Raw genomic sequence first — 25,080 nt, 5'->3', positions numbered from 1 at the left:
TGAACTGGTTTTTAATTAATTATTAAACTGTCATTGTTTGTATCCCTGCTTGTCAAAATAAATAGGAGCAAGAGTTCAACTGCAACGGTGGCACGAACCACGACCTCCAAAACGAAACACAGTCGAATCCGCAGCTCTGTCAGTTATTCTACACAAATGCTGAATGCTATAACCTTCACCAAGATGAGATTTAGCACAGGACTGTTAGATCAAAAATGCATTTGCATAAACTGGCAACAGAGCAACCAGCGCCTTACTGAAATGCCACAGAAAGATCTCATCACACTCGTTCACCAACGTTCAAATCACGTGCATCAAGTCAACGCATGTGATTTAAATTTGTGGTCGTCTCATCGAGCACAGCCTCACGTTTACACGTATTTATATATCGTATTCACCAACACATTTGCAGGAGATCAAAAGCTTTTGACCTCCTGTGAACCTGAAGGTCTCTTTGTCACCTTGATGCCTGGGGCTGTGGGCGGGCCAGTGGAACGCCTGCGGCCTCGCCTTCATTTCTGCGCTTGGATGCAATATTTGTATTGTCAACACGTTGGGAGTTTCATTTCGCTGTGAATCGGCGCTGGATTCGTCAGGGGATTTCAGCACTCGACACACACACACACACACACACCGACGCTGATTACCACTAGGTCAGCCGCTCACGATCTGTGCCAAAGATCCTCGGTCTCCTGCTGACCTGATCTGTCTTCACGTGAGACAGGTGCGACACACACACACACATATATATATACACTTAAATATAAGTGCTGGCACGCATAGCTGCAGGTGCTGCACGTTCAGAGGAAACGCACACACACACGGACAGACATCAGTGGTCTAATAATTACTCACCTCAAAGACATCCAGGCCTTGAACAGACACAGACACACATGACCCGTGGTCACATGCTGACAAGATCTTTCCTCAGATGCCTGTTGTCTTGAAAGCAGCTGACTCTCTCTCTCTCTCTCTCTGTGTGCGTGTGTTGTCTGAATGATCCCTTGTATTGTGTCTCCGAGCATTTCCTGTTATCAAAGTTCATCAAAGTGACATCATATCCGGGTGACTATATTTTACACAGGAGACTGATTTTCCCACAGACATCTGCTGTGTGCCGCGGATAGCCAGTTTGCGTGCGCTTGTGCGTGCGTGTGCATCCGTTTGCCTTCAAGAGAGCCCTGACTGTCCATCTGTCTGTGTGTGGGCTCAAAAATAGTGAGCGTCCACTGCCAAAATCTTGTTCTCACCAGCCCTCTCGCTCCCCCCTCCCTCCCCGAGAAGTGTGTGTTATGGTGCGTGTGGCGGAAAAGCGCTGTGTTCTCGAGGATCATGTTTAAGTCGTGGAATGAATCAGTGTTTTGTGCCTCCGATAGCGGACAAAGCCCCCCATAGAGAGACGAAGAAAGAGAGAAGGATCAAGAAGGAGGAAAAAATAGCCAGAGCGAGGCGGGTTGAGGGAGAGTGTGGAATGTGAGAGGCAATTTGACACAGGAAGTGGGTCCTTCTCACTCTTCTGGAGGACAAAGTCCCCTCACACACACACACACACACACACACACACACACACACACAGGTAGAAAACTCTGCAGGGGTGGAAGAGGTATTTCAGGTGTGTGTGTGAAAGGATGGGATGTTTGCATGTGGGTCACCTTCCAGTGGGCAAGGGGAAATGAAAAGGATCACAGTTCATATCCGGGCGCTGCATTCAGTGCCCCGCCGTCTGATTCCCACAGAATAACGGCAGCCTTCAGTTGGGAAAAATATCTCCCACCTCTCACCCCCCGCCCTGCCTCCACCCCACGGCTGTTTACGTTTTGATGTGTACACACACTGCGTGTCCATATCTGAAGGCAATTTCTTATCACATGGGATGAAGCGGCTCAGCAGATGTGCCACATTTGACTGAAATTAGTTTTTCTTTTTCTCGCGGAGGGAGTTCTGGTGTTTGATGGAGCTTAGACGGAGAGGAATTTCCCATTAAAGCGATAGCGGCGTGCCGGCGACGGAGAAACCTGCATTCATAACACCTTTTCTTGCAACATGTCCTCCCTCTGAGCTAGGAGGACAATGGGGTCTGAGAATCTGCACCTCGGTCTGGGGTTTTCTAACTTGTGCACAAACTTTTTTTTCAGCTTGAATAAGGATGAAATGTGCGGCCGTTCATTTTGGTGCAGTGAGAACTAAAAACAGCCAGCAGCAATCTCTGAGACCTTCAACCTCAGATGTCAAACTCCAGACTAATAAATTAGATGTCACATTTGACCCCTCTTTGGATGTGTTCTTAAAGTAGCACTTTTTATGGTAAGGCAATTATTTCCACAGTGGAGTGAATACAGAATTTGCTCCAAAGAGGAGATTTTTTTTATTTATTTTTTTCTTGCTTGCAATATTATGACCACCGACAGGAGAAATAAATCACATTGACCATCTCCTGACAATGCAATGTTCCAATGTTCTGATGGGAAACGTTTAGACCCGGCATGTGTGTGGATGTTACTCAGACATGTACCACCCACCTAGACCAGACCAGACCAGACTCCCCCCACCCCCATAGCAATGACAGGATGCAGTCTGATACACATAAAAGCACTTCAGGAACCACTCCAACACAAGAACAACACAAGGTGTTGGCCTCCAAATTTGCTAGATCTCAAATTGATCAATTATCTGTGGGACGATCCACAGATACCCCCCTTGTCACCCCATAGGACCCAAAGACCCCCACTGACATCATGCTGTTCGTTCAGAACTGTTTTGGAGACACATGCATGTGGTCATAATGTTATGCCTGATCAGGGTACAAATAACTTCTAGCTGTATTACCGCAATATTATGGGGTACAATAGAAAACAGCCACTGTAAAGTCTCCCACTCTTTTGTTCTAGCTGCAACCACCCCCAGTAATCAGAGGGGTAATTCAGCCCACATTTTGGCCTGAAATGCTAAACTTGCTACACTCAACTGCCCCTGGTAATGAGTGAAGGCGTCCCAGACGAACGCCGAGAAATAAATCCGGCCTTTTGTGCCTTCACGGGTAGATTATTGTAATTTAGTGTACTCTTAACAGGGCTGGTCTGCAGATGGTTCAACGCGCCGCAGCTCATCTTCCCTGCAAAGAGGCGACGAGGCCCCTGAGCACATGCCTTAATTGCTGTGCCTTCGGAGCATCGCCCAGTCTCTCGACTCTCCCAGCCAGCTCTGCTCTGGAGGTGCGACTTAACACGAAAGAACGTTTGTTGACACGACACCGAAATCTGGAATACCTCTCACCGTTTGAATGCGTATCCCGGTAATTCTTTTTATATTTGCGGCCGTTTAGGCAACGCGAGGAAGCAACCACTTTGTGCACTCTGTGCTAAACTTTCCCAGTGGAATTCCTTTGTATTAGAAAGAATGCCTTCATCGCCCGAATTCATCCGGGCTACCAACTTTCTCTTTTCATGATCGGCGAACGCACGCAAGTGCAGACACGCTTGCTCTCTGCATGTATGGAGCTGGCGCACATTAACATTTTACTCCCGGTTTGCACACACGTTTGGGGTGCTCGCGAACGGCGGCGGCGGTGGCGGCGTGCAGTGGTTTTGTTGATTCAGTGAGTCAGAGGGAGACGGAGAACGCTGGAGGTGTTTTAGGTAGGTCAAAACAGGCTGGAAACACAGCTCGTGCGGATACTAAACACACACAGACTCCCCTCGCAGTAATTGGGCAGCACTGCGCAGACATACTCGCATACATATTCTCTGGAGTTTGGTGGGGGTTAGATGAATATAGAGACAAGAGGAGGGAGGGAGGGAGGGAGGGGAATGGAAAAAAAAGGGGAGGTGTACGGACCACAAGATAATGAGGAAGAAGGAAGGACGTAAAATGGAGAGAGGGAAGGATGGAAAAAGAGTTAAGGTAATGGCAGTATGGGGAAGCTAGATGGCAAGGAAGAAAAGCGATCGAAAGAGGAGGATGAAGGAAGGGATGCTGAGGGGACTGGGAGTGGAAAGAGAAAAAAAAAAAGGAGGAGAGGCGATGGGCGATATTGGGACGTGGGGAAGGACGGGGGGGTAAAAACGAGGGCTGGATGACGGGGACGGAGCGAGGCCAGAGCGATGGAGACGGAGGGATGTTCGAGCCGGAGAGGGAGGGTGGGGGAGGGAGGCGTGCGCTGCTCGCTCCCGGGGGACGGTGCTCTACCTGCTCTCCGCGGCCGTCGCCATGACAACCAGCATGGCTGCCGCTGTCACAGCTTTATCGCCCCTCTTCTCCTCTCCATCACCTCCCCTCCCTCCCTCCCTCCTTTTCTCTCTTTCATCCCGTCTTGTTGCTTCTCTCATTCACAGCCTCTCCTGTCTCATTCTCCTTTTTTTTTCTCTTCCCCCCATCCCCCCTTTTTCTATCCATTCTTCTTCTAACTCTCTCCTCCCTCCTAATTCCTTCCCTGCCCGTCTGTTCCGCGACGATGAATTTAAAAATGGAGACAGAGAGATGGCCGTTTTGTTTCACCTTTACAGTAGAGTGTGCATTTTGTGTGTGTGTGTGTGTGTGTGTGTTTGTGTGTGTTTGTGCTATTACAGGACTCTAAATTAGAGAGCATAAAGGCAGTACGCAGTCTCCCAAAACCACAAAGCATTCTGGGATCTCTGTGTGTTACAGCTTTTGCTATAAATAAAACACCCAGAAACAGGGCGCCTCCTTCCCACTAACAAACCTTTTTGTGTGTGTGTGTGTGTGTGTGACTGAATCATAGATGCCTTCTAGCAGCATATTAACTATACACTGAGACGATATTACCATTTTTCAGTCGTATTAGTCACGATGTGCGTATTTGTATGTGTTTCCGTACCAACCTGGGTAATTGCGTTAACGAAGGGCCGGATGGGTGGGGTCGGGCAGAGCCGTCCAATGGGGGTGCTGGAATGCGTACTTCCTGGCAGGAGGCTGATAAGAGCAAGCTAAGGCCGTGATAAGGTCGGCTTTCACACTCCCGACTAAACCCTGAGCATCGTCTCTGTGAGGCACGGCCTCCATCTGACCTCCAGCGCCCAACGCCCCGCATCTCTCTTTCCATCTGTTGGCCTAATGGTCTTTTTTTTTTTGTCAGCAGTTTTACATTTAAAGCCAAGCAAAACTTTTCAGTGCACTTAACTCTCCAGACATAACCTCCCCCCCGCAAAACCCTCTGTTGATTAATTATCCAGAAACAAAAAATAAATCATAAATGTTCATCCCTCATCTCAGAATTTGTAGTTTGTCCAAGTGGCACTTAGTAGCTCCTCCTGAAACCGTAATCTTTATCACACGGACCTCGTCAGCCTGTTTTGTAAGTGGATCTGCTGACATAAAAACCCTGTTCATGTAACATCTGGTTCTCGCTTCTAAAAATAAAATGTACGAGATTTATCTTCGCCCATGATGTTTACATTAAATAATCCTTCGTGTGATTTTTTTTTTGTTCTTTTTTGCTGTTATCTGACACTTTGTAGAACAAATCACGGGAAATAGAGGAGAATAATCTCCAGATTAATTGGTGATGAAAGGAATAATTAGCTGCAGCCATATGCTATAATTACAGTTTTGATACTCGATTAATTGTCATTTATTTAGAACATATGCGGCGTCCTCGTAGTGGGCTTTTAGGACACCGGCTATCACAGCGGGGGGACTTTTTGCTCTCCCATCATTTACCGTCTTAACTGCTTAATAATAAACCACTTAAATATGATGATTATTTTGATTTATATCTCAGTGAAACTAATTTATTTTTTCAGTTTTGTTGGATAAAAACTCACTTTGGGTTGTGCGAATGCTCTTTTATTCACTTGTGGAGTTTTAACAGGTATTAAATTATCCGTGAAATAAGACTGTGTGTGATTAACTGTGCGTTTTGATTATGATATAGTCAAAGAACCTGTATCCTTGTGCTGAGTCTTTGTTTCTGATATGAAACGGTTTGCTGTTCCATTGGGAGGCCGTCTTTCAAAATAGCCACTATGACCACTCAGCGCCTTGTAGAGCGCATGGATGTGATGTGAAGACCAAACAGCACGGTTTTTCTCAGGGGAACGTCTTTAAGGAGTAAAGTGGGAACGACTAAAGGTCAAAACTGTACGCAACAGATTTTACATGCACAGAAATTTGAATGGCGACGGGAAACACCTGAACCTGGAGAGGGTCAGACCTGCTCTTGAATGAAAAGGTACTATGAAGCAAAGATTTATGCATTTATTTCATCTTCCTCTTTGATAACTGAGAGATGTTGTCAGTTTTGATCCACAGATATCCGTTTGTGATGTTTTCATCAAAGCTTTAATTTATCTATATGTTATTAAATTAGGCTTGTATGGTCGTGGTCTTTACTGATCGGGGGTTTCCGGCTGTAATATTTCATCACGATTTCATCAAAACACGTAATGATGGGGGTCTACTTGTTGTGCACAGTTTGTGCGCTTAAGTGGTCACGGGGTTGTAGCATGGACACAGGAAGGGAGTATTTATAGATCCGGCCAAGTGAAGAGAGAGCTTCCTGAGTGGTGCACAAAGAGGGGATTTTATATAGGTGTGTGTGTTTTTACATGTGTGTGTGTGTTTACATGTGAAATGGAGGCAGAGGAGGTGAATGAAGGAGCAGAGGGAGGCGGCTTCAGAGAGAAATACTGTGTGCGAAAAGCCATGTGACTGTGTATGTGTGTGTTTGAATAATTTAGCCCAGCGTCCCGACAGAGGAGTGAACGAGGTCAGGAGCTCAGCGCTGCAACATTTTTCCCCTCTCCATCCATCCATCCATCCATCCATCTGCACGCCCACCATCCTTCCTCCTCCTCCTCCTCCCCCCTCCATCGCCACGGAGCTGCTCGTTTATTCTGCCCGTCTTAATAAACAGGAACTGGGTAACAAAAGGCTTCCCACATGTTACTCACGTCCCCTCAATTATCGGCAAGCCATGAGGGAAGAACATCGATCCAATTAAATACAGACACTGAAACCTGCTGTGTGTGTGCGTGTTTGTGTGTATGGACCCTCTGAAGTAAACCTTTGAACCCCGGCTCTTTAAAGGGCCCTTTCAAAGCCGTTTGAACGAGCTACTGAAACTAATGAGCTGTGTGTGTCTGTGTGTGTGTGTGTGTGTGTGGTTGTGAGGTTTGGGATTCTGTAATATTGCTCAGTGGTTGCGGCAGATTTCTTTCCCCATAGGGCCCTTTTTCTATAAATGCTTCCACACACACATGCACAGACACACACACACATTAGCGGCAGCAGGTGATTCATTCTTAATCTTTCATTCCAACAGTCGTGGATTAGCCCTAATCTTAGCCGCCAGAGACTCAGGTCTGAAAGGCTGACTGACACCGAGAGCGTGCACGTGAGGCGTGTGAGCGTATTGTTTATTCAGCCGCGCGCGACGCGATAATTGTTTCCCCCTCGTTGGGCCGAGTGGAGCGTCTGAATGACAGGACAAGATATGACTGAGGCAGATACGCAGGAGTGACTGACAGGTCACACAGCACTGAAACATTACACTCAGCAGGAGGAGGAGGAGACAGAGGAGTCAGGGGGACCTGTAAAAGAGATGTCTCTTTGACAATAATATTTATTTTATTTTTTATGCTAATGTGAGCCCACCGGCTGTGAACTGCTTTCACATTTAGTTGGGATATCACTTAAGATCACCATTATTTTCCATAAGCAATTAATCTCTCGGCTGTTTTCTTGATTATAAAACAACAGAACTCGCTGAGGTTCAATTCGCATGATTGGCCTCAAGACGATAAACAAGAGAGAAAAGAGGAAATGCATGTCTGCACGTCATTTGTTTTGAGCCCTGCGACGGCTTTAAGCTTAATTCATACATCTGCTTCGAATCTATGCCGCAGGTGCAGTTTAGCTGTGCAGAGATGTAGCTACACATTGCGGTGCGTTTCTTCGCTGGCGTCTATCAGTGGTCGGATGGGCACATATCACCACTCCATCCTCCCTTTTTTCTCCTTTCCTGCATTGCAGTGATTGAAATATAAGTGACTGTGGTTCAGCGTCTATTAGGTCCACTGTGATTCTCTCAGTGTAAACTAAGCTCAACGTGTGATGCCACATGTTTTTTTTTATCGTGAAGTCTTTTCCACATCAGGGGTAAATCACAGACTGCATATAAAGATGAAGAAACGTTTTGGATATCTGAGGTTCTGTTTGAAGTCAGCCTCAAGTGGTCATTTTAGGTACTGCAGTTTGTTTGGCTTTGACATCTGGACACCTGCAGTCCAACGATCAGAATGTACGCTCTCTCAGTACAGACGTTTAATGCGCTACTGCAACTGTGACATAAAGCATTTGGCTCAGTTATAGCCGAACATAAATTTAACACCCGGGAAATAACAGCAACTGGACAAAGCAGCAAGGTGTGGCAACAGAAGAGTGATTAGACATCGGGGCTGGAGGTGGAGGGAGAGGAGATTTGAAGAAAATGAAAGGGGAATGAGGTCAGAGGCAATCACAGACAAAAGTGATATGAAAGCGCGGTGCAGTGGTTAAGGTGCAGCCGGAGCAGAACGAAGCAGCAGATTTGGAAAAGAAAGAAAGAAAGAAAGAAAGTAAGAAAGAAAAAGAAAGGGGGCGATAGAAGAATTCGTTAATGTGTTGAAGTGGTTAAAAAAAAAGAATTTGAGGAGCTCATCCTTAAAATAGAGACAGAACGAGGAGGAGCTGGCTTTAGGTAGAGGGAAATGATGAAAGAGCAGAGGAGCTGACGAGGAGGAAAAACGAGGAAAATGAAAGGAAGACGGATGGGCTGGATTGGTGTCCTGGTAGCAGCAAAGAGAGAGAGACACACACACACGCACAACGACTGGTGGTTAACACAGGCCAGTAAAGAGCTTACAGCAGCTGAGGCGGATTGAATGGAGGGAACAACCTGGACAGGATTACACCGAGACAAGAGAGCGGGGAGGACTGCGAGAGCAAGATAGTATCATAACCCATATATTTCCCTGTCCTCCAGTAAAACGTTTCCTCTGGTTTACACGGACGCCGGCCACTTCAACACCACCTCCGCTTTAATTAAGTGGCAGTCCACCAAGAACCAAGGAAATAACGATCACCGATTTATACCGAGCAATCTGCCGCTAATCTGTGCGTTACACGGCCATTCTCAAGCCATTAGTTACTTAAATCTACCTCCTAATTAATTAGTCAGTGAATACCGTTGCCTACTGAGAGATGAAGCCATCGTCGACTGTAATGAGAAACAAATGAACACGCTCTCACCTGGAGCTTTTGGTGATGTTTGACTCAACAGAGGCTGAAGGGAGATTCTCTGTGGCAACGAGGAACTGTCTATTTCCAGCTACCCGCTGCACGCATGTGTTAATATTGCTAAATATAACATGCAGCGGAGCTTCCCCATCGGGGTACCCTTCTAACAGAATAGTTCAGCCTGTTTGGGAAATACACTCACTGCTTTTTTTTTTTCCTCCAATGGGGAAACAAGAAGATCTTTACCGGTCTCATATCTGTGTAGTAACAGTGAGATGAGGGCAGAAAGTAAAGCAAGTAGCTTCTATGTCTTATTTACATCATATACTCTATGTTGTGTTGAAGCGAATACTTAATAATCAATAGTTGATCAGAAATGGTTAGCAAAAGTTTTTGGTTTTGTCTCCCGGTAGGATTAACCACACCACATAAAGATGCATTTTGTCTACTCAGATTATTTAATTCTATCTTTCAAAGGGACCACATAGTGAAAAATTACCTAAGGAGACCCACCACCCACTGCTCTACTTGCAAGACGCTAACACCATAATGCACCCTAATGCTAATTGCATGAATGAGAACACATACGAGCAGTATTGGTAGGTTAAAGACTCAATTAGGGCCGCCACTGGAGCTTATTGTAAGAGTCAATTAATCTACTTCCTGCGACACACTAGGTGATTGTCGGCTGTCGGCCAGCTTTGGGCTGGGCATCTGCTTTGGTGGTGTGTCCCGCACAGTTGGCACTAGCCAGATCCAGACTGGTGGATTCAACAGGCTGAATAAGCGACGGGATGAGTCGGTTGCAGAGTCTGGTCTGATTGGATGTTTATCTTAAACGTACCTGTGCGTGAGGCGGTCGTCTAAAATGAACAAACTGATCAGCATAACTCAGGAGAGGCCAGCGCTGGAGGACAGTTTGGAGCTGTTCCTAGCGTCCTAGCTAAAAGTAGCTAGAAAGTGTGGACTGTCATCTCTCACAAGCAGCTGTTTTAGTCTTAAAATGTGTTTGCTTTTGCGAAACCTGCATTAGACAAATCTAACCCAGCACAGCATGACACCCCTCGCAAACTGGAGGTCATCGGGAGCGCGGCATTTAAAGGGTTAATCGTTTCGTGCTCCTTTAGCGAGGGAGCTGCAGCCATATAGGGTTTTGGCAAATTCAATCATATCGGGCAACACAAGACGCATTCATTGCAGAAATCAGGAAGAAGCAAATGTCTCATTTCCCCCGACTCGTCTCTCATGTTGGCTCCAGATTCTCCAAAGTCTTCTGACATTGATTCGCCGCGGTTAAGCAGTATCTCATGATAAATATCTGATTAGGTCACAAGCATTCAGTCAGCGCGGCCTATTAGGGCAGAGGACCATATGCTGCTCTCGCCTTATCTCGAGTTCACTCCGCCGCCAGATCTCGCAAACCCCGCGTAATTAGTATTCGATATCAGGGGCCGTTATGATACGGGGGGAATCAATCAGCTATCTGGCGGCGCTGACAGCCACTTGGCCGGCTGGTGTCTGGCTGGACGTCGCTGCGAGGCTCGTCATTTGCCAAAAGTTGGCCGACCAATGGGAGGGCGCCAAGAGAGCGCTGAGGGTAGCCTGGGAGCAGCCGTTTGTTTACCTCCTCTGTACGTGTGTGTGTGTGTGTGTGTGTGTGTGTGTGTGTGTTTGAAAGGTACGGCCATGGTAATAATACTCATTACACCCTCTGCTCACACACCCATAGAGTTGCATCTTTCCATTTCAGATTGAATTACACAGGGCTGATTGGATTTTTCTCCCCTGCATCAAAGACAGAAACACTCCTCTCTTTGTTCTCCACTCCACCGCCTATGGGTCCATCCATCCCATCATTCCTCAGCGCAGTTTTTCTTTTTTCAAATGCTCTCCATTTGTACCTTTCCTCTCCCAAACGGCCTTTTTATGCATCGATGTTTCTCCTTCTCCTTGTCGCTGCTTGCTTGGGGTTTGTTTAGTTGCATGACAGTCATTAGCCTGATTACACAAGCTGTAATTACAGGAACGCACACGCGCAGATGTTGCCTCGTGATTCCCATCACTGTATATCGGTAGAAATGTGATTCTCATCATCGTCCCTCTGCCTCTGTGTGTGTGTGTGTGCGTCTGTGTCTGTTGAGGTTTTTCGATTTGGGGCTGACAGGAGACCATTGATTACCGTTTCTCTGTGTGTACTCCGAGTGCCCCCTCTCTCTCACTCTCTGCTACACAAAGGCATCATGGTCCGCGGGGCGCTCTCTCTCTCACACGCAGCCGCATTTCTGAGCCCTTTTGAAAAGTTCCTTAGAAACACGAGAAAAGTTCCAGCCACAGGCACCACGCCCTCCCACTGGCCCTGCAGAAATAGGCCCATTGAGCCGGGCTATAATCACACACACACACGCACGCACGCGCGAACACACACACACAAACCCGCGATCGGCCCCGCTCCTTCTCCTCCAGCGCTCATAGAAGCGGCCACAAAAACGCAGTCACTGACCCACCAGCCAACCAGCAGCATTCACTCGAACCAAACACATCAATACACACACACACACACACACACACTGGAGCACCAGGGACAGAACTTCTAACACACTAATAAACACAACAAATGCACTGCGGTGCGTTGTGGAGTGTGGGAGCAGTTTCAGAATCTCGGGGCATTTCTGGCAACGGGACAGTGACACACACTCGCTCAAACTCCCACTCGGAGATGCATGTTTCATAAGGTCATGTATAATACAGGAGGCCTCGTGTGTCCGTGTGTGTGTGTGTGTGTGTGTGTGTGACTTTGCATGTGTGTGTAGTTGTGTGTTAGCCTTGAGATGTGGTCTTTAATCCTGGTGGATTGTCAGATTAGTGTAGCAGCTGGGTCCTACATACAGATATACGTCTCTCGGCCTCTCTGGCTCAGAGTGTATCCCCCCTCCTCCCTCCCTCCCTCCCCCGCCTGATCCGTGTGTGCATTAGTGCCGTCTATGTGTGTGTGTGTGTGTGTGTGTGTGTCCAGTCATGGCTCCAGTGCGTTACATGGTTTCAGGCCAGCTGATGTGTCACTATACAGTCACACGACCTCCACTGAGTCTGCGACGAGCTTTGGTGTCAGCTGCTTGTTTGGTCGGAGAAACTGAGACATCGCAGGTCAAACAACGCTGCGCCCCAGAGGGCTCAAGTCGCTGCTCTTTTAGCCCAGACCAGCTGATCGAGTTTAGACAGGGTATTCGCTTTCAGAATTAAGAGTAAAGAAATAATAACTGTTCCTTTTTTGAAATTAAGAGTGTTGACATTTGTGGTTTGATTCTTTTCGTCCAGACCAACGCTGAAAACCAACTAGAGCCCAACTCTGGCGCTCTCCTTTCCTCCTCTGCTCCCATCTCCCTCTTTTGTCTCTGTCCCTCTACCCAGCTGGCCTCAAGCACATGGTTCTGCTCAAGGTTTCTTCCTAAAAGGGAGATTTTCCTTGCCACTGTCGTCTTAAGTGCTTTCTCTGGGGGTTTCAGGCTCTGGGTTCTGTAAAGCTTCTGGAGGCAGTTTGGATTGGCAGTGATGCTACACACATATAGCTGAATTGAAACCAAATGAAACTAAACAAAAGGCCTGTGGATACGGTCACAGCCTCAATGGACAGTTTTGCGATTTATATTTTGCGATGAAACTTACAGAACTTCTGAAGCAGTCCTGCCTGCTGGGCCGAAAGCAGTAATTGTCCATTTGTGTGGGTAGTTTTACAAGCCGAGAACTCACTCAAAGAGCTAATAAAATGTAAAAAGGAGCCGGAACAGTGACAGGAATTCCTTCGTTGCACATATGAACAAAGAGATGCTGGGGGCAGATGCTTGTACCGAACTTTAAAACTCAATATAGCTCCTAAGACAAGAAGAACCAGATATATTTCAGTAATCCGTCCTTTTAAACTGTAAAAACAAGTACGTATTTTGTCTGTGCTGCGTTCGGAGTGTGAACGCACCCCGAGTTTCGTTCCTGATTGGTTTGCGTGGCCGTTCCTGATGGTTAACAGCACCTCCAGTTCAACATTTGTTAAAGAGCCACTTTTCTAAAATGCATCTAAAGAGAAACCGGAGTATGTGTTTAATGTGCAGCCAAACCCAAGTGCTTATAATAGAAAATCAAATTGAGCAGTTATCCTCAAATCAGCAGGTCTCGGTGAGTTGAGCAGCGTTTCATCCCACATTTCTTTTTTTTTTTTTTTTTCTATTACTGTCTGCAGTGTTTAAAAATTAAACCAGCGTTCACTTCCTTGACAAACACGGTTCTTCCACTGACTGCTCCATAAAAAATGCCGCCAGTTTGTGTGGGATTCGTATTAGCATTAGCGTGATACACTTCTGATTCAGCTGTGGGCGAGTCAACGGCAAATAGTAAAGCTGACATCGAAGCAATAAAATAACACAATACTGGATTACTTAGGCAGACAATGGTGGGCGGGAATGTCTCAGCCGTCTATTTACAATGAAAATACAATATGGGGAAGTAATTACAGAAAAGAATATTGTACGAACTGTTTATATTATCTGCGAGAGGTCAGAAAACGTCTTGTCGTGGGCATTAGTAGTGACAAAGGGAACCAGACTACATTTGTTATGTGATTAATTTTATGTGAACCACAGTTGGGAGACCTCAGTATCTGACCGTATGAAAAGAAAAGGCTTTGCAGCCTCGTACGTAATGAGGATTAACTGTCAACATAACAATGAGAGCATTTGACTGAACCCCGAGCGCCGCCACATATTGATTTTGGTCTATTGTTTTGTCACAGATATACGAGACACGTTCTGAAAGGAGGCAGTGCACGAAAATGGATTCAAACTCCTGAGATCTAGATCCCTGAGTTTCCTCCACCGTGCACCTGTTCTGTCCCTGCAGCTCTCTGACCAAGCCGTTCACTGTACCACGCGCCATATTTAGCATATGCATGACTTTCCATAAGGGCATTCATCACTTGGATCATCTTTGTCCCTATAACTCAGCGGAGAGAGATAATATTAGAAAGATAATATTAGTGCTTGGATGCTGTGGTTTGGTGCTGCAGTGGGAGGGCTTTAGGGCCAGAGCAAGCTGGAATAACAAACTAGAGCTGGTGTAATGCCATCCTCCCACAGGTTTTGTACATGGGAATGAATACGGCCAACTCGGCTGCAGTTTGGCTCAACCACAGTAGCGCTATCAGGAATCCGATCAGCAGAAAGGACTAAAAATAGTGAAGGGAGAAAGAGTTTCTTTTCCTGGCCGCCGCTCGCGAACATGTTTATAGTCTTCCCTTGGCGGTTCACGTTTATTGGACACAGCGAGCACGCAGGTGTGAAAAATCGAGAGAAACACGTGGGAAAAGATCAGAGACGCGCGTCTACCTTCCCACTCGGCGCCACTTAACAGCGCCGCGTCCACGAGGATGCCATTGGCAGCAGTTTAGGGTTATCACATGTTTAAAATGAGCCCGGCAGCTATAAATGTCACGCTTTATTTTCGTTTCCGCGTCTCAAATGAGTCTAAATAATGACATCTAACATGCATCTTGGCAATGACGCCCGCGCATTTTTGATTTTATCCCGAGCCATTTCCCGTCGTTTAAAGAGTTAATAAGTGTAAAATTGCTCAGCGGGGTTTTTCTTGCTGACAAAAAGTGATGCCTGCCCATAACCCCCTGCTGCAGCTGCTACTGTAAAGAATCTCTTGAGACCAAATGATAATTTAACTTTTAAATGTAGAGCAGTTGTCTCACAGCCGAGGAAAACAAAAAACACCCCCGGGGCCAGAAATTTGTGATTTTCTTTCTTTTTTTTTTTTGAAGGAGACTTTTGTCACAGGCATTAAAAGCCTCACGATAAAAGTCCTGAATGTATTATAAATATGCTTTAAAAATCACTTGCTGTCATAAAGCTTAACACCTTTTATTGTGTGAAAAAATGTTCAGTTTAAAGGCACAATCCTGGATTTTTTTTATAATTTAATATTTCCCTGAAGCCGTTTAGTTGGAGTTTTGACAGTGACCTTGGGGGGATTTTATGATTTAAGAATAAACCATAACAACAGTCATTTCTACACTGGTCTTTGGAGCCGAAAAGGTCAATGATCCCCAAAGCTGGAGTCTTCACAAGCTCAGTCAAGAGTGATTACATTGGATGTGCTAAATGGAAACACAAGGAGTTCTGGGAAAATATTGCAACAACTGTTTATGTACGATAAAGTTCAGCAAAGTGCGACAATATTGTGAGGTACATAAATCATGACGGGACATATTTTGTCCCTTTAATTTGTCAGAAAGCAGATGAAAACATGAGGAGTACGTGATATTATGAATACATAATGAAACATAATTGGCGACCGTTTTTTCCAGCGTATTTTTGTGCATATTGAGGTTTGACCACCACTTACTTCAATGACGTCATTCGACTGTGCCTGGTGTGGTTTAAGTCTGTGTTTTTTGGGGAGTGGTGGTAGTGGGGGAGGGGGGTTAATGGCATGTTTACGATCTGGGAGCGTTCACAACAAGATGGCAGCCGCGAAATACTGGAAAGTCCGGCCGAATCCAAGTTAACATTCTGCCTCTTCAACACCACACTGCTAGTCTGGAAGCCAGTCACACGCCCCCTGCCCACAAAAGACTGCGGCAGAAAGTTGGTCTGGGAGCTGATTGTGATCTGGCAAAGATGCGCGGGGCCAATCAAAACGCTTGGGCGGCCTCTATCCGACGCTGCACAGAAGTGGCTGCGTCCGAGCACAGAGGAGTCGAGTTTGATAGGAGAGTAATAAAAGTCTGCTATGCTGCGGTGTGAAAATCTACGTTTAAGTACCTTCAACAACTATGGGATTTCTTGCTTATGCTGACACTTGAGAAAAAAACTACTCTTCCAGTCATAAGTATCACCTCCACGCCGACGTTCTTATGTACTTATGTAACACAGTAATTATCCCAACTCTGGCATGACATAGATGTGTCGTTATCTCCACAGAGTTTGTGCCATCAGCGCTTCTTGATAAGCAGTGAATGAAAATAATAGGCTGATGTGAGCGGGAATGAGGGAGTGCATCTTCTGCTTTTAAACCACTTACGTCGACCGAGACTCGATTTACTCGACCCTCTCGGCTGTAGCGCGCAGGTGTCGGCTGTTTTCTGGTTCACTGGAGCTCACCTGACGTCACCGCTCTGAGGCACCGTCTCAACGTTCGGCCTTCTTTGTGTGTGTGTGTGTGTGTGTGTGTGTGTGTGTGTTTGTTTGTGTGTTGCAAGGCATCAGCGAGCGGGTGAGCAGCGTGACTGTGCAGACGCTTTCTGTGCTAATCTCCGCTGAGGGTGGCAGGTGTCTTAACAAGGCCATCACCTGGTAACCTACTCGTATGCACGCACAACACACACACTGGCTGCCCTCTATCTCTCTCACATCGTCTTGTCTGGCTGTAAGTGTGTTAGTGTAAAAGTTGGCCGACCGCCCAGCTGCTAGAAGAGTGAGACGAAAAGCACTAGATGGAGACAGATTAGAGGTCACTGCTGACAGGCTCGGGGATCCGCTCCGGAAAGGCGAGACGGGCGTGGAACAATACAAACAGTAAACCCGGCTGCAGTTTTTTTTTTTTTTCCTGTAAGCAGGCCAAGCAGTCGGATTCTTTCCAGGTACAGAGAGGGCCTTCTGCTGTCGGCGAACAGCACGGCTCAAACTGTCCGGCTCTTATCAGCGTGGGTCAGACCGCTCCACAGAGCAGGAGAGGCAGAGACGCCCGTGAATCAGCAGCTGCTTTATGAAGCGTGGGCTCTCCACCTACGGTGAATTAAAACTGCGGGGAGGTTTGAAACGCGGCCCACAACAATCATTTTTCCTCAGTTTGGGGCTGATCCCGGTCTCAAATTTCTGACGGATGATTATTTTTGTGTCTTACGCCAGAGCCGGTTGCGCCGCGTCCAAGTGCCCGGTTGACAAGTTTTGACATGAAACACTCCCAACGCAGGCAGGACACCCACGTTGAGTTACCAAAAAAAAAGAAGAAGAAGAAAATCCATTTAAACAATAAGGCACATTTTGGCCACGCGATGCTGTGAAACAAATATCATCAATCTCCACGGACGCTCTGTAAGCGGAGCCTGAAATACACACCATTAATGAGCACCAACACAATGAGACGAACCCTCGCAGATCACAAACATCTAATTGCTGTTATTGGAGGAGGTTCAGGGAGGGAAACTCAGTGTTGCTGTGAGGATGTAGAGCCAAATGTGCTTGGACCACCTAGTGTTGGAGATGCTGTGTGCCATCAACATAAACGATTAGTGTACTGAACATATAATTTACCTGGAGGACTGTGCAGGGATTATAACAAACCCAAAAGTAAAGACTCGTTTTTTTTTTGTTAGTAGTTTTACCTTTATTGGTCACTAACGTTATTAAAGTCACAAGGAACCAGAAGTAGGGAAGAAGAGCATCTTTTACTTCAGTGGTGTGGTTTCCCATTAAGCCCTGATTTGTGGGAAGGAGCGCGTCGTAAATCAGAGCAAAAGCAAAACCATAAGCAGCATATACTTATATTAAACAGCATTTTCTGCTACCAGCGCACCATAATAGTAGTAAAACCCTGGTATTAGAGATCGCAGGGCATTTGGTGGAAGGTAACCTGTACTGTTGGCAGTACGGTTCGACTTCACCCAGGAAGGTGAATATTTTGAGGTCTGAATTCGAGTCTGATCCTAAATGAGCAGTGAAAAATGGACGAGATCTGAGTGTTTCCGTCCCCCCGCCGCAGTAAATGGAGGGACAGATAGACTCACAGATGGTGCCAGAAAGCAGAGGGAGCGTTCAAATTATTCTTCACAGTTTGAGAGCTTAGAGATGCCGCAGCAGTCGAGAACATTCACTGCCGATGAAATCGCACATATTAAAAAGCACAATTAACGATTATTTCCCCAAAGCTGAGCGGCGTTGTGTGCGTTGTGTCAGGAGCTTAGTGTGCGTGTGTGTATATATGTGTGTTTGCCAGCCAGGCATTGTGCAGCAGCAGCAGCAGCAGTTACTCAGGAATGCATTTGAAGTCAATCACAATGAATCTCTCTATCTGCACAGCGAGCCTAAAGGGGATCTCCAGTCTGAGCTGAGCTGGACCGGCCGGGAAGCTTCCTGCATCTCATCATTAGCGCGTATAGATACGTTGTATAGCTGCATTGTACTTACATGCAAAACACACGCACACCTTTGTCTTTTCTCTCCCAACACTCATTCTGGTAATTGTCACCTCCAGGCATACATACACAGCCTCGTTCTCAGACGCGCTTATAATTTAGTGTTTTTTTTTTTTGTTGTTTTTTTTCTTTCACTTCAAACTTTAATTAAAATCTGAATCTTGCGGTGCATCGGCGAAGCCGCAGCGTCGTCAGCTTGGGCTTAAGATCCAGGCTGCGTAGCTGTAAAGCGAGCTGACACACGCGCTCGCGGAAAAGCTATAGAGCATAGGATCGGATTTATATTGAAAAGGGTGATGTCAGCTTCAGATCAGGTTTCTACCTGAGTCACTGCAAATGTTCCAGCATCCGTCAGAGGACACACCTGTGTGTGTGCTTTGCGAAAACATGGCCTCTTCTTTGTTTTGCTGTCATTCCTTCCCCCAGTTTTCTGTTTTCCCCTTCTCTTTTCACATAAGTATACATAATTATATATTCCCAGCCCCGGGATTGTTTTAAAATGACTCCAACTGGCACCAAATGACTTACAGTGGCACCGCTTCATTCGTCGCCAAAAACCAGGATTGCATTCGGCTGAATACGGCTGTCATCTTACGGTTTCTTTTTATAACGAACGGGAACAAAATGCAGCGGTGGAGAGAAATTGAGGGCAACGTACAGATGATTTTGGCCCTAGGTTATGCGTGTGGGGAGGCGAGCTCGCTGCGTCTCGTTGTGGTTAGTTAGCTATGTGGCGCGGGCTGAAAGTGCAGCTGTTTATAGCTCCTGAGTCGGAGGCAAAATGCAGAGCTGGTCTTATTCGACTCCCCCGAAATCACGTAAAAACACACGCTCACACCCACGCGGAGAGGTCTGAGGGGGCATTTGTGTCTGCGTGTACGTACATACCGCAAACAAAACCCGTGATTATGCCCATTTGGAGACACGCACACTGTAATTATGTACAATGACGCACAACTGCCCGCCATACTGTGAATTCACACCGATGACATTGGCTCATAATTTAAAAATGTCAGTGCGCAGAGGGTGATTATATATCCCTTTAAAATGCTGGGATAAACATAGGTGATGCACATTTAAACCCACGCGGACGAACAAGGGACGCGAGTCTGAGTCGTCGAGGTTGTGGTGTTAGTTAGGGACGTGTAACTGGGGCCCCGGGGAGGGCTCTGCTCGGGGGTCGGGTGTGTTTATTTAAGTGTGTGCATGTGTGAGTTTTGTGAGTTACGCCGAATTTAGGGGCCTAGCCTCAAGATAAGAAACGGAGCTTGAGATGAAAGGAAAATGGGACGAGGACGGGGAGACACTGGCAGAGGGTTTGTGGAACCGGAGAGAGAGGGGGGGAACAGATAGGTGGGGGCAGTGGCAGACTGTTGTGATGTTGTTTTTTAGGTTGTTTCTTTGACGTTACATAACACCTTTGCTTATGTAGTTAGTGCTCTTATATGTGTGTGTGTGTGTGTGTGTGTGTGGTAGCTTCTCACTGGGAGACGGGAATTTCTGTGAAAGGCTAAGGTTGCCCATAGCAACGGCCTTCATTGTAAAACCGATCCTTGGAATACAGCACACACACACACACACACACACATTCTCACCACATTCGCACCGAGACGTCTTTTCAGTATTTTTTCACCGCTTTTGCCGTTTGACATCACCAGAACTTCACACACACTTTTCTCTCTGTCTTTTTCCACGCACACACACATTTGCACTCAAGAAGTGAAGCACGCACTCACACACTCCCATTCTCAGCCCTCCACTTTGTGAAGCCAATATCCTCAGTCTGTCCGGGCTCCAAACAACTTCAAGTCAATTTCATTTTCAGGAGGTACATATAGCGTTTCAGCTCCACCTCATGCTGTGAAATGATGGACTGAGATGCTCGGGTTTCTAGATTCCATTATGCTTTTATTGGCTTTTAAAGGCATCAGGTTTCCTCTGTCTGGAGCCGGGGCGGAGCTTCTGCTTCTGCTTCTGCTTCTGTGTGTGTGTGTACAATTAGCATCACCCAGGCTAGCGAAAAACAGCTCAGCGGGGCCCCAGGATGGGCTTAAGATTGCTGAGGAGATAGATTTTGCTTTGGTCGGATTTTCAGCAGTGGACTGACGGTGTTCCAATACCTGGAGCAAAACTGAACTCTTTGCTCTTTTTTTTTTGGCTTGGGAACATTGTGCCGCTTACCGTGCAGTGATCCAGATCTGGGCTCAAATACACAGAATGCGCTAGTAGATGGAAGCATAAACAAACGTGTCAACTCCACACCACCCTGCGTTCAAACATTTGCGTCATCCTCTCCTTTAATCTTCTATGAAAGTGCTGCTTTTGTCCACATCTTAACACTGACGACGGACTGTAATGACTGCATTTGAGTCAGAGGGGCCGCTCCGGTTCGATCGGAAGTTCCTCCCAGTCCAAGGAACCATTTGGTTCTCTTCGCCCGCCCTCGTCCAACTCATTTCCCGACGCAGCAGGCGGCTCAGATGACGAATCCCCTATACTCTCACTGTCCAGCATCAAAGACGCACAGACCACATTAGTGACGTACTGGTGAACAGATTGGAGCGTTTGGCAGTCAAACAGAGATAAATCCATTAGGAGTCAATGGGGACCAAAACGAGAGCTGTTGCTTCATGTGTGCTTGATGTGTAAATAAGCTAATGTTTGCTAGCAAGTTGAGCGCATCGACTACAAGGGGATGAAATGTCAGCGTCGCGTCAGTCGCTTGTTCAGCTGCGCCCGAAGCAGCCTTTATACAGAACAGACCCTTTGAACTCATACATACATACAGTCGGTAGGTTGGTAGTTTACTTTGTTACGGTGGTACCAATGTGTCGTATTATGTCTTCTGTATGACATGTCTTTACATGCAAAGCAAACCGTTTTTCTACCAAATACAAAAGTAGAGGGTTTTAATACAAAATGAGCCACTTGTTAATTCGTCTTCACCAAGTGAGTTAAGGTAACGAGTTAAAGAAACGAGGATTGAATCTGCAGCACAGCACAAACCGTAATGTATAGCACTGCGTCTCGGCGCTGCAGTGTGTGTCCCTTAATGCATTTGATCGTGGTATTAGTTGACCCTGCATGATGGGAAAAGCCTCTGAGTGCTAAAGTGTGTGTTTAAACATTGCAGGGATGTGGGATTGAGGTCAAGAGAAAGAGAGAGAGAGAGAGATGAATGGACTGAGAGCAGGGATCAGCCTCCAAGCGACCGGCGACTGAGGTCATTCACGTCAGAAGTTCGACCTCTGAACGAGCCACGACTAATCTCTTTTACCTGACCCCGGCGATGGTCGGCAAGGTTGCTCCCCTCCCCCGCCCTCCTCCCCCTCCCCTAAAAGGCTTGCATGAAATAATTGTAGATTAAAGTGGAGTGATTAGGAGGGAGGATGCTGTGAAATGATCCGTGAGAGACGGTTACGGGCACATTACAGAAAGAGAGCGTTCAGGGAGCTGCTGTAAAACTCTTAACGTGGAGCCGCAGTTATTCAGAAGAGATGGCCGTGGCCTCACACTTAAAAGCCACAAGAGGTGTTCAAAATAGCGATAAGTGATTTGCTAATTCTAATCACCAGTTAATACTTCAGCACATTAAATGAGACAGTTTCTTCTTGTGGATTCTCACATGCGAGGAATTTTCTCTTCGTAGACTGTGCCTGAGCAGCCTTAGCCGTGCTAACTGCGTAGCTGTCACTTGTCCTACCACTTGGGTCCAGATGGACGTGTCTCAGCAACTCTTGGAGTGACATTCATGACTTTTTCGGGATTAACTGTAAACACTTGTGAACTTTTAACTCTTCTCTTTGGTGCCAATACTGGGCTCATATTCAGATTTGTCAAAGCTCGGCAGCACTGTGTTACATCAGTGGTGCTAGCTTGGCTGCAGACTCCTGTCTGTCTTGATGAATTTGTTGCTTGATTAACTGTTTATCAGGGAAATATGTTTAATATTCTCTAACGCCTTGAATTTCATGTTGCGGCCTGTTTTAAATCATTTTGAACTAAATGGATTTGAAACGTATTAATTCTAAGACGTGCGCTTCTTGTGCTTTTTTTTCTCTTCGTTGGGTGAGGACATTATGGTTTTGTGCTTTGTTTTTTTTGGACTGATGCTAAGACAAAGCAATCAGTCATAAGACCTCAACATGTGACAGTGACAAGCCTTTTGAGTCATGCTTGACGTGAAGCTCTGTGGAGGATCGTGTGTGTCGTCCTACCCCTTTGGTACACAATTCACAAGTTTGTCAAGATAAACTTCGGTCATCCTTTAACTTTTCATCTGGCACCAGTACCAGATGGGCTAATTATAGAACCACAGAGCTGGTAGCAAGGCTGCAGATTCCCAATCTCGTAGAATTAATTGAGTGAATAACTGATTGATTATCTGTTTATCAAGGAAATATGTTTAACGTTCTCCTGCTTCAGCTTCTCCGCTTTCTTCTTGCTGCTTGTTTTACGTAATTTAAAGTGAACGATATTCAACAAAAACAAGTGTGAATGAAATTTTAACATTTTATTTACTGGACTAATAATATAAAAAAATGATTAAAAAAAAAAGTTTGATGAGCTTGGGTCTTAAAGTTAATTGCTTTCCTGTGCTTTGCTGCTTTACAGTCGGAGCATCGCTTGCAATTGACACGCGAGTGGAGACTGAATGAAACCTCCCCCCCTTCTCCTTAAAGGCTTTGATGTTCCTCTGCCAAAATCCCAGCTTTAGATCAATTCATTAACTATTCTCCTCCATACAGTCGCAGACAGACAGATGTTACCCTGGTCAGCGTAATGCAGCCCCCCCACCCCACCCCCTCTCAGACGGACTGTTGTGTGCGTGGCTGTGTGCGTGCATGTAATCCGCCAAAGTGGTTTCTCTTTCGAATGTAATGACAAACGACTCGGCCGCGCATGATGAATAACTCTAATCTCTGTTACTCTCTGCGTCTCCATTAGGGACAGAAGTGGTCGCAGCCCATCGATGACGAAGGCTCGACGAGAGATGAGTTTTACGACGACGAGGACCTCTACTCAGGCTCCGGCTCCGGCTGTAAGTTTGTGTTTCGTGGTGTGTGTGCGTGTGTGTGTGTAAGGTTACGCACTCACGCCCTGGTCCTTTCAAACTCGACAGCTGCTGAGTTTCAATCTGTTGACCCTGAAGACCCCCCCTCCCCGTCCTTGAGTTATGATCGCTCTATTCACCGCGCGTACAGAGGTCACACACACACAATCACACTCTATAAAAATGGCGTTTGGATTCAGGGACTGAATTTGGATTTAGGTTTACTGAAAATGCCTCAGACACACCCTACCAAATAAGCGCCGACGCAGACTCGATTCCCCCAGATCTTATTTACTCTAATCAGATAACAGTCCCCACAGATTAGGTGATAACACGCACACCGGCAGTCGGTTGTGCACACCTATCCGACACCGTATGTCTGCCTTTGAGTGAGCTGGCTGTCTGCATGTGGAGGAATTACCTACTTAACGCAAATCACATTGGTGTAATTCAGGCTGATTTTTTGATCTGGCTGCTGAGGCTCGAGCGCAGCTCTCCTTATTAAACATGACTCATTGAGGGCTGCCCCTCGGTTCAGGCACTGCGCTAGTGGCGAGCGAAATAAATTACAATTCAGAGCAGGAGAGCGTAGCAGAGGCACCCCCTGTGGATGAGACAGCAGCCTGGCAAATTGCTTTATCTCAAACCGTGATATGGAGTCTTATGAGTCCAAAGAAAGGGCTCGTTTTTAACAGACAGATGTACGTTTCGTATCGCCGCTGCTTCTGAAGGAGGCGTTTAGAAGCGTCTGATATATTTCACAGGAGCTGCATTGTCAGAGTCCGTATTTCGATTTCCTCTCTAGCTGCTCTGTCATCCCTCATGTCTTTGTGCCTGTAAATTCAATTTGTTTCTCTTTCAAGCCAAGGAGCCTCTCTCCTATAACAGAATGAAAGGTGGACTAATACTATTATAGCATTTAAAAAGAAAATGAATCACTCTTCTCTTCTCTTCTCTTCTCTTCTCTTCTCTTCTCTTCTCTTCTCTTCTCTTCTCTTCTCTTCTCTTCTCTTCTCTTCTCTTCTCTCTAAAGATCTTTATCCATACTAAAAGACTATGATTATATGTCCAAAAACAACCCATTAACCACGACCTGGATGACTGAGAACCTTCGCAGGCTCTTATTTGGCAGCATAAATATATCACAGCAAACATCTGGTCAGGAGACTGAAGGACAGGCCGGATCCTCTTTACTCTTTACTTCTTGGTTAAACCTCCGGTCTGTCGCCTTCTGCACCTCCAGGATTTAATGCAGCTGAACTCGCAGTTTGCTGTAGCTGTTTTCATTTACATTCTGTTGTCAGGGAGCTAAATGAGCAGAAAATGGCGATTTAATTGTGACTGCAATTGCTGCGCCAAGCCGTCATTAAATTCACGACTAACAAACTCTGGCTATGCACTGTTTATGTGTCACTGATATAAGACGCCTGTTACCACAGAGAAAGTAGGATACGGGAAATAATTCTCCTGTAGCGTAGTGTAGCGTAGTATCCAAGAGACTGAAAGTCAAGACGTCTCGGCTTTCACGGCACCTTTTTTGTGGCAGCTTCATATAATTAGAAGCAATACTACCCACTGACTTAAGTCAGACGTACTCCACAAACAG

At 46.3% G+C, this 25,080-nt stretch overlaps 1 protein-coding gene across 1 annotated transcript in view; it reads left to right on the top strand.

Annotated features, from left to right (window-relative positions):
• The window catches only part of sdc3 (syndecan 3), a 33,794-nt gene that overhangs the window by 1,784 nt on the left and 6,930 nt on the right, over nt 1–25,080 (top strand). Inside the window, exon 2 of the mRNA XM_047604556.1 lies at nt 23,369–23,462. Coding sequence (XP_047460512.1) covers nt 23,369–23,462 — 94 coding nt within the window. The remainder of the gene's footprint in view (nt 1–23,368; nt 23,463–25,080) is intronic.

The sequence above is a fragment of the Mugil cephalus genome, chromosome 14 (assembly GCF_022458985.1).
Source record: "Mugil cephalus isolate CIBA_MC_2020 chromosome 14, CIBA_Mcephalus_1.1, whole genome shotgun sequence".
Taxonomy (NCBI): domain Eukaryota; kingdom Metazoa; phylum Chordata; class Actinopteri; order Mugiliformes; family Mugilidae; genus Mugil; species Mugil cephalus.
Note: the sequence above shows the minus strand (reverse complement) of the source record. Positions and strands in the feature narration are given on the sequence as shown.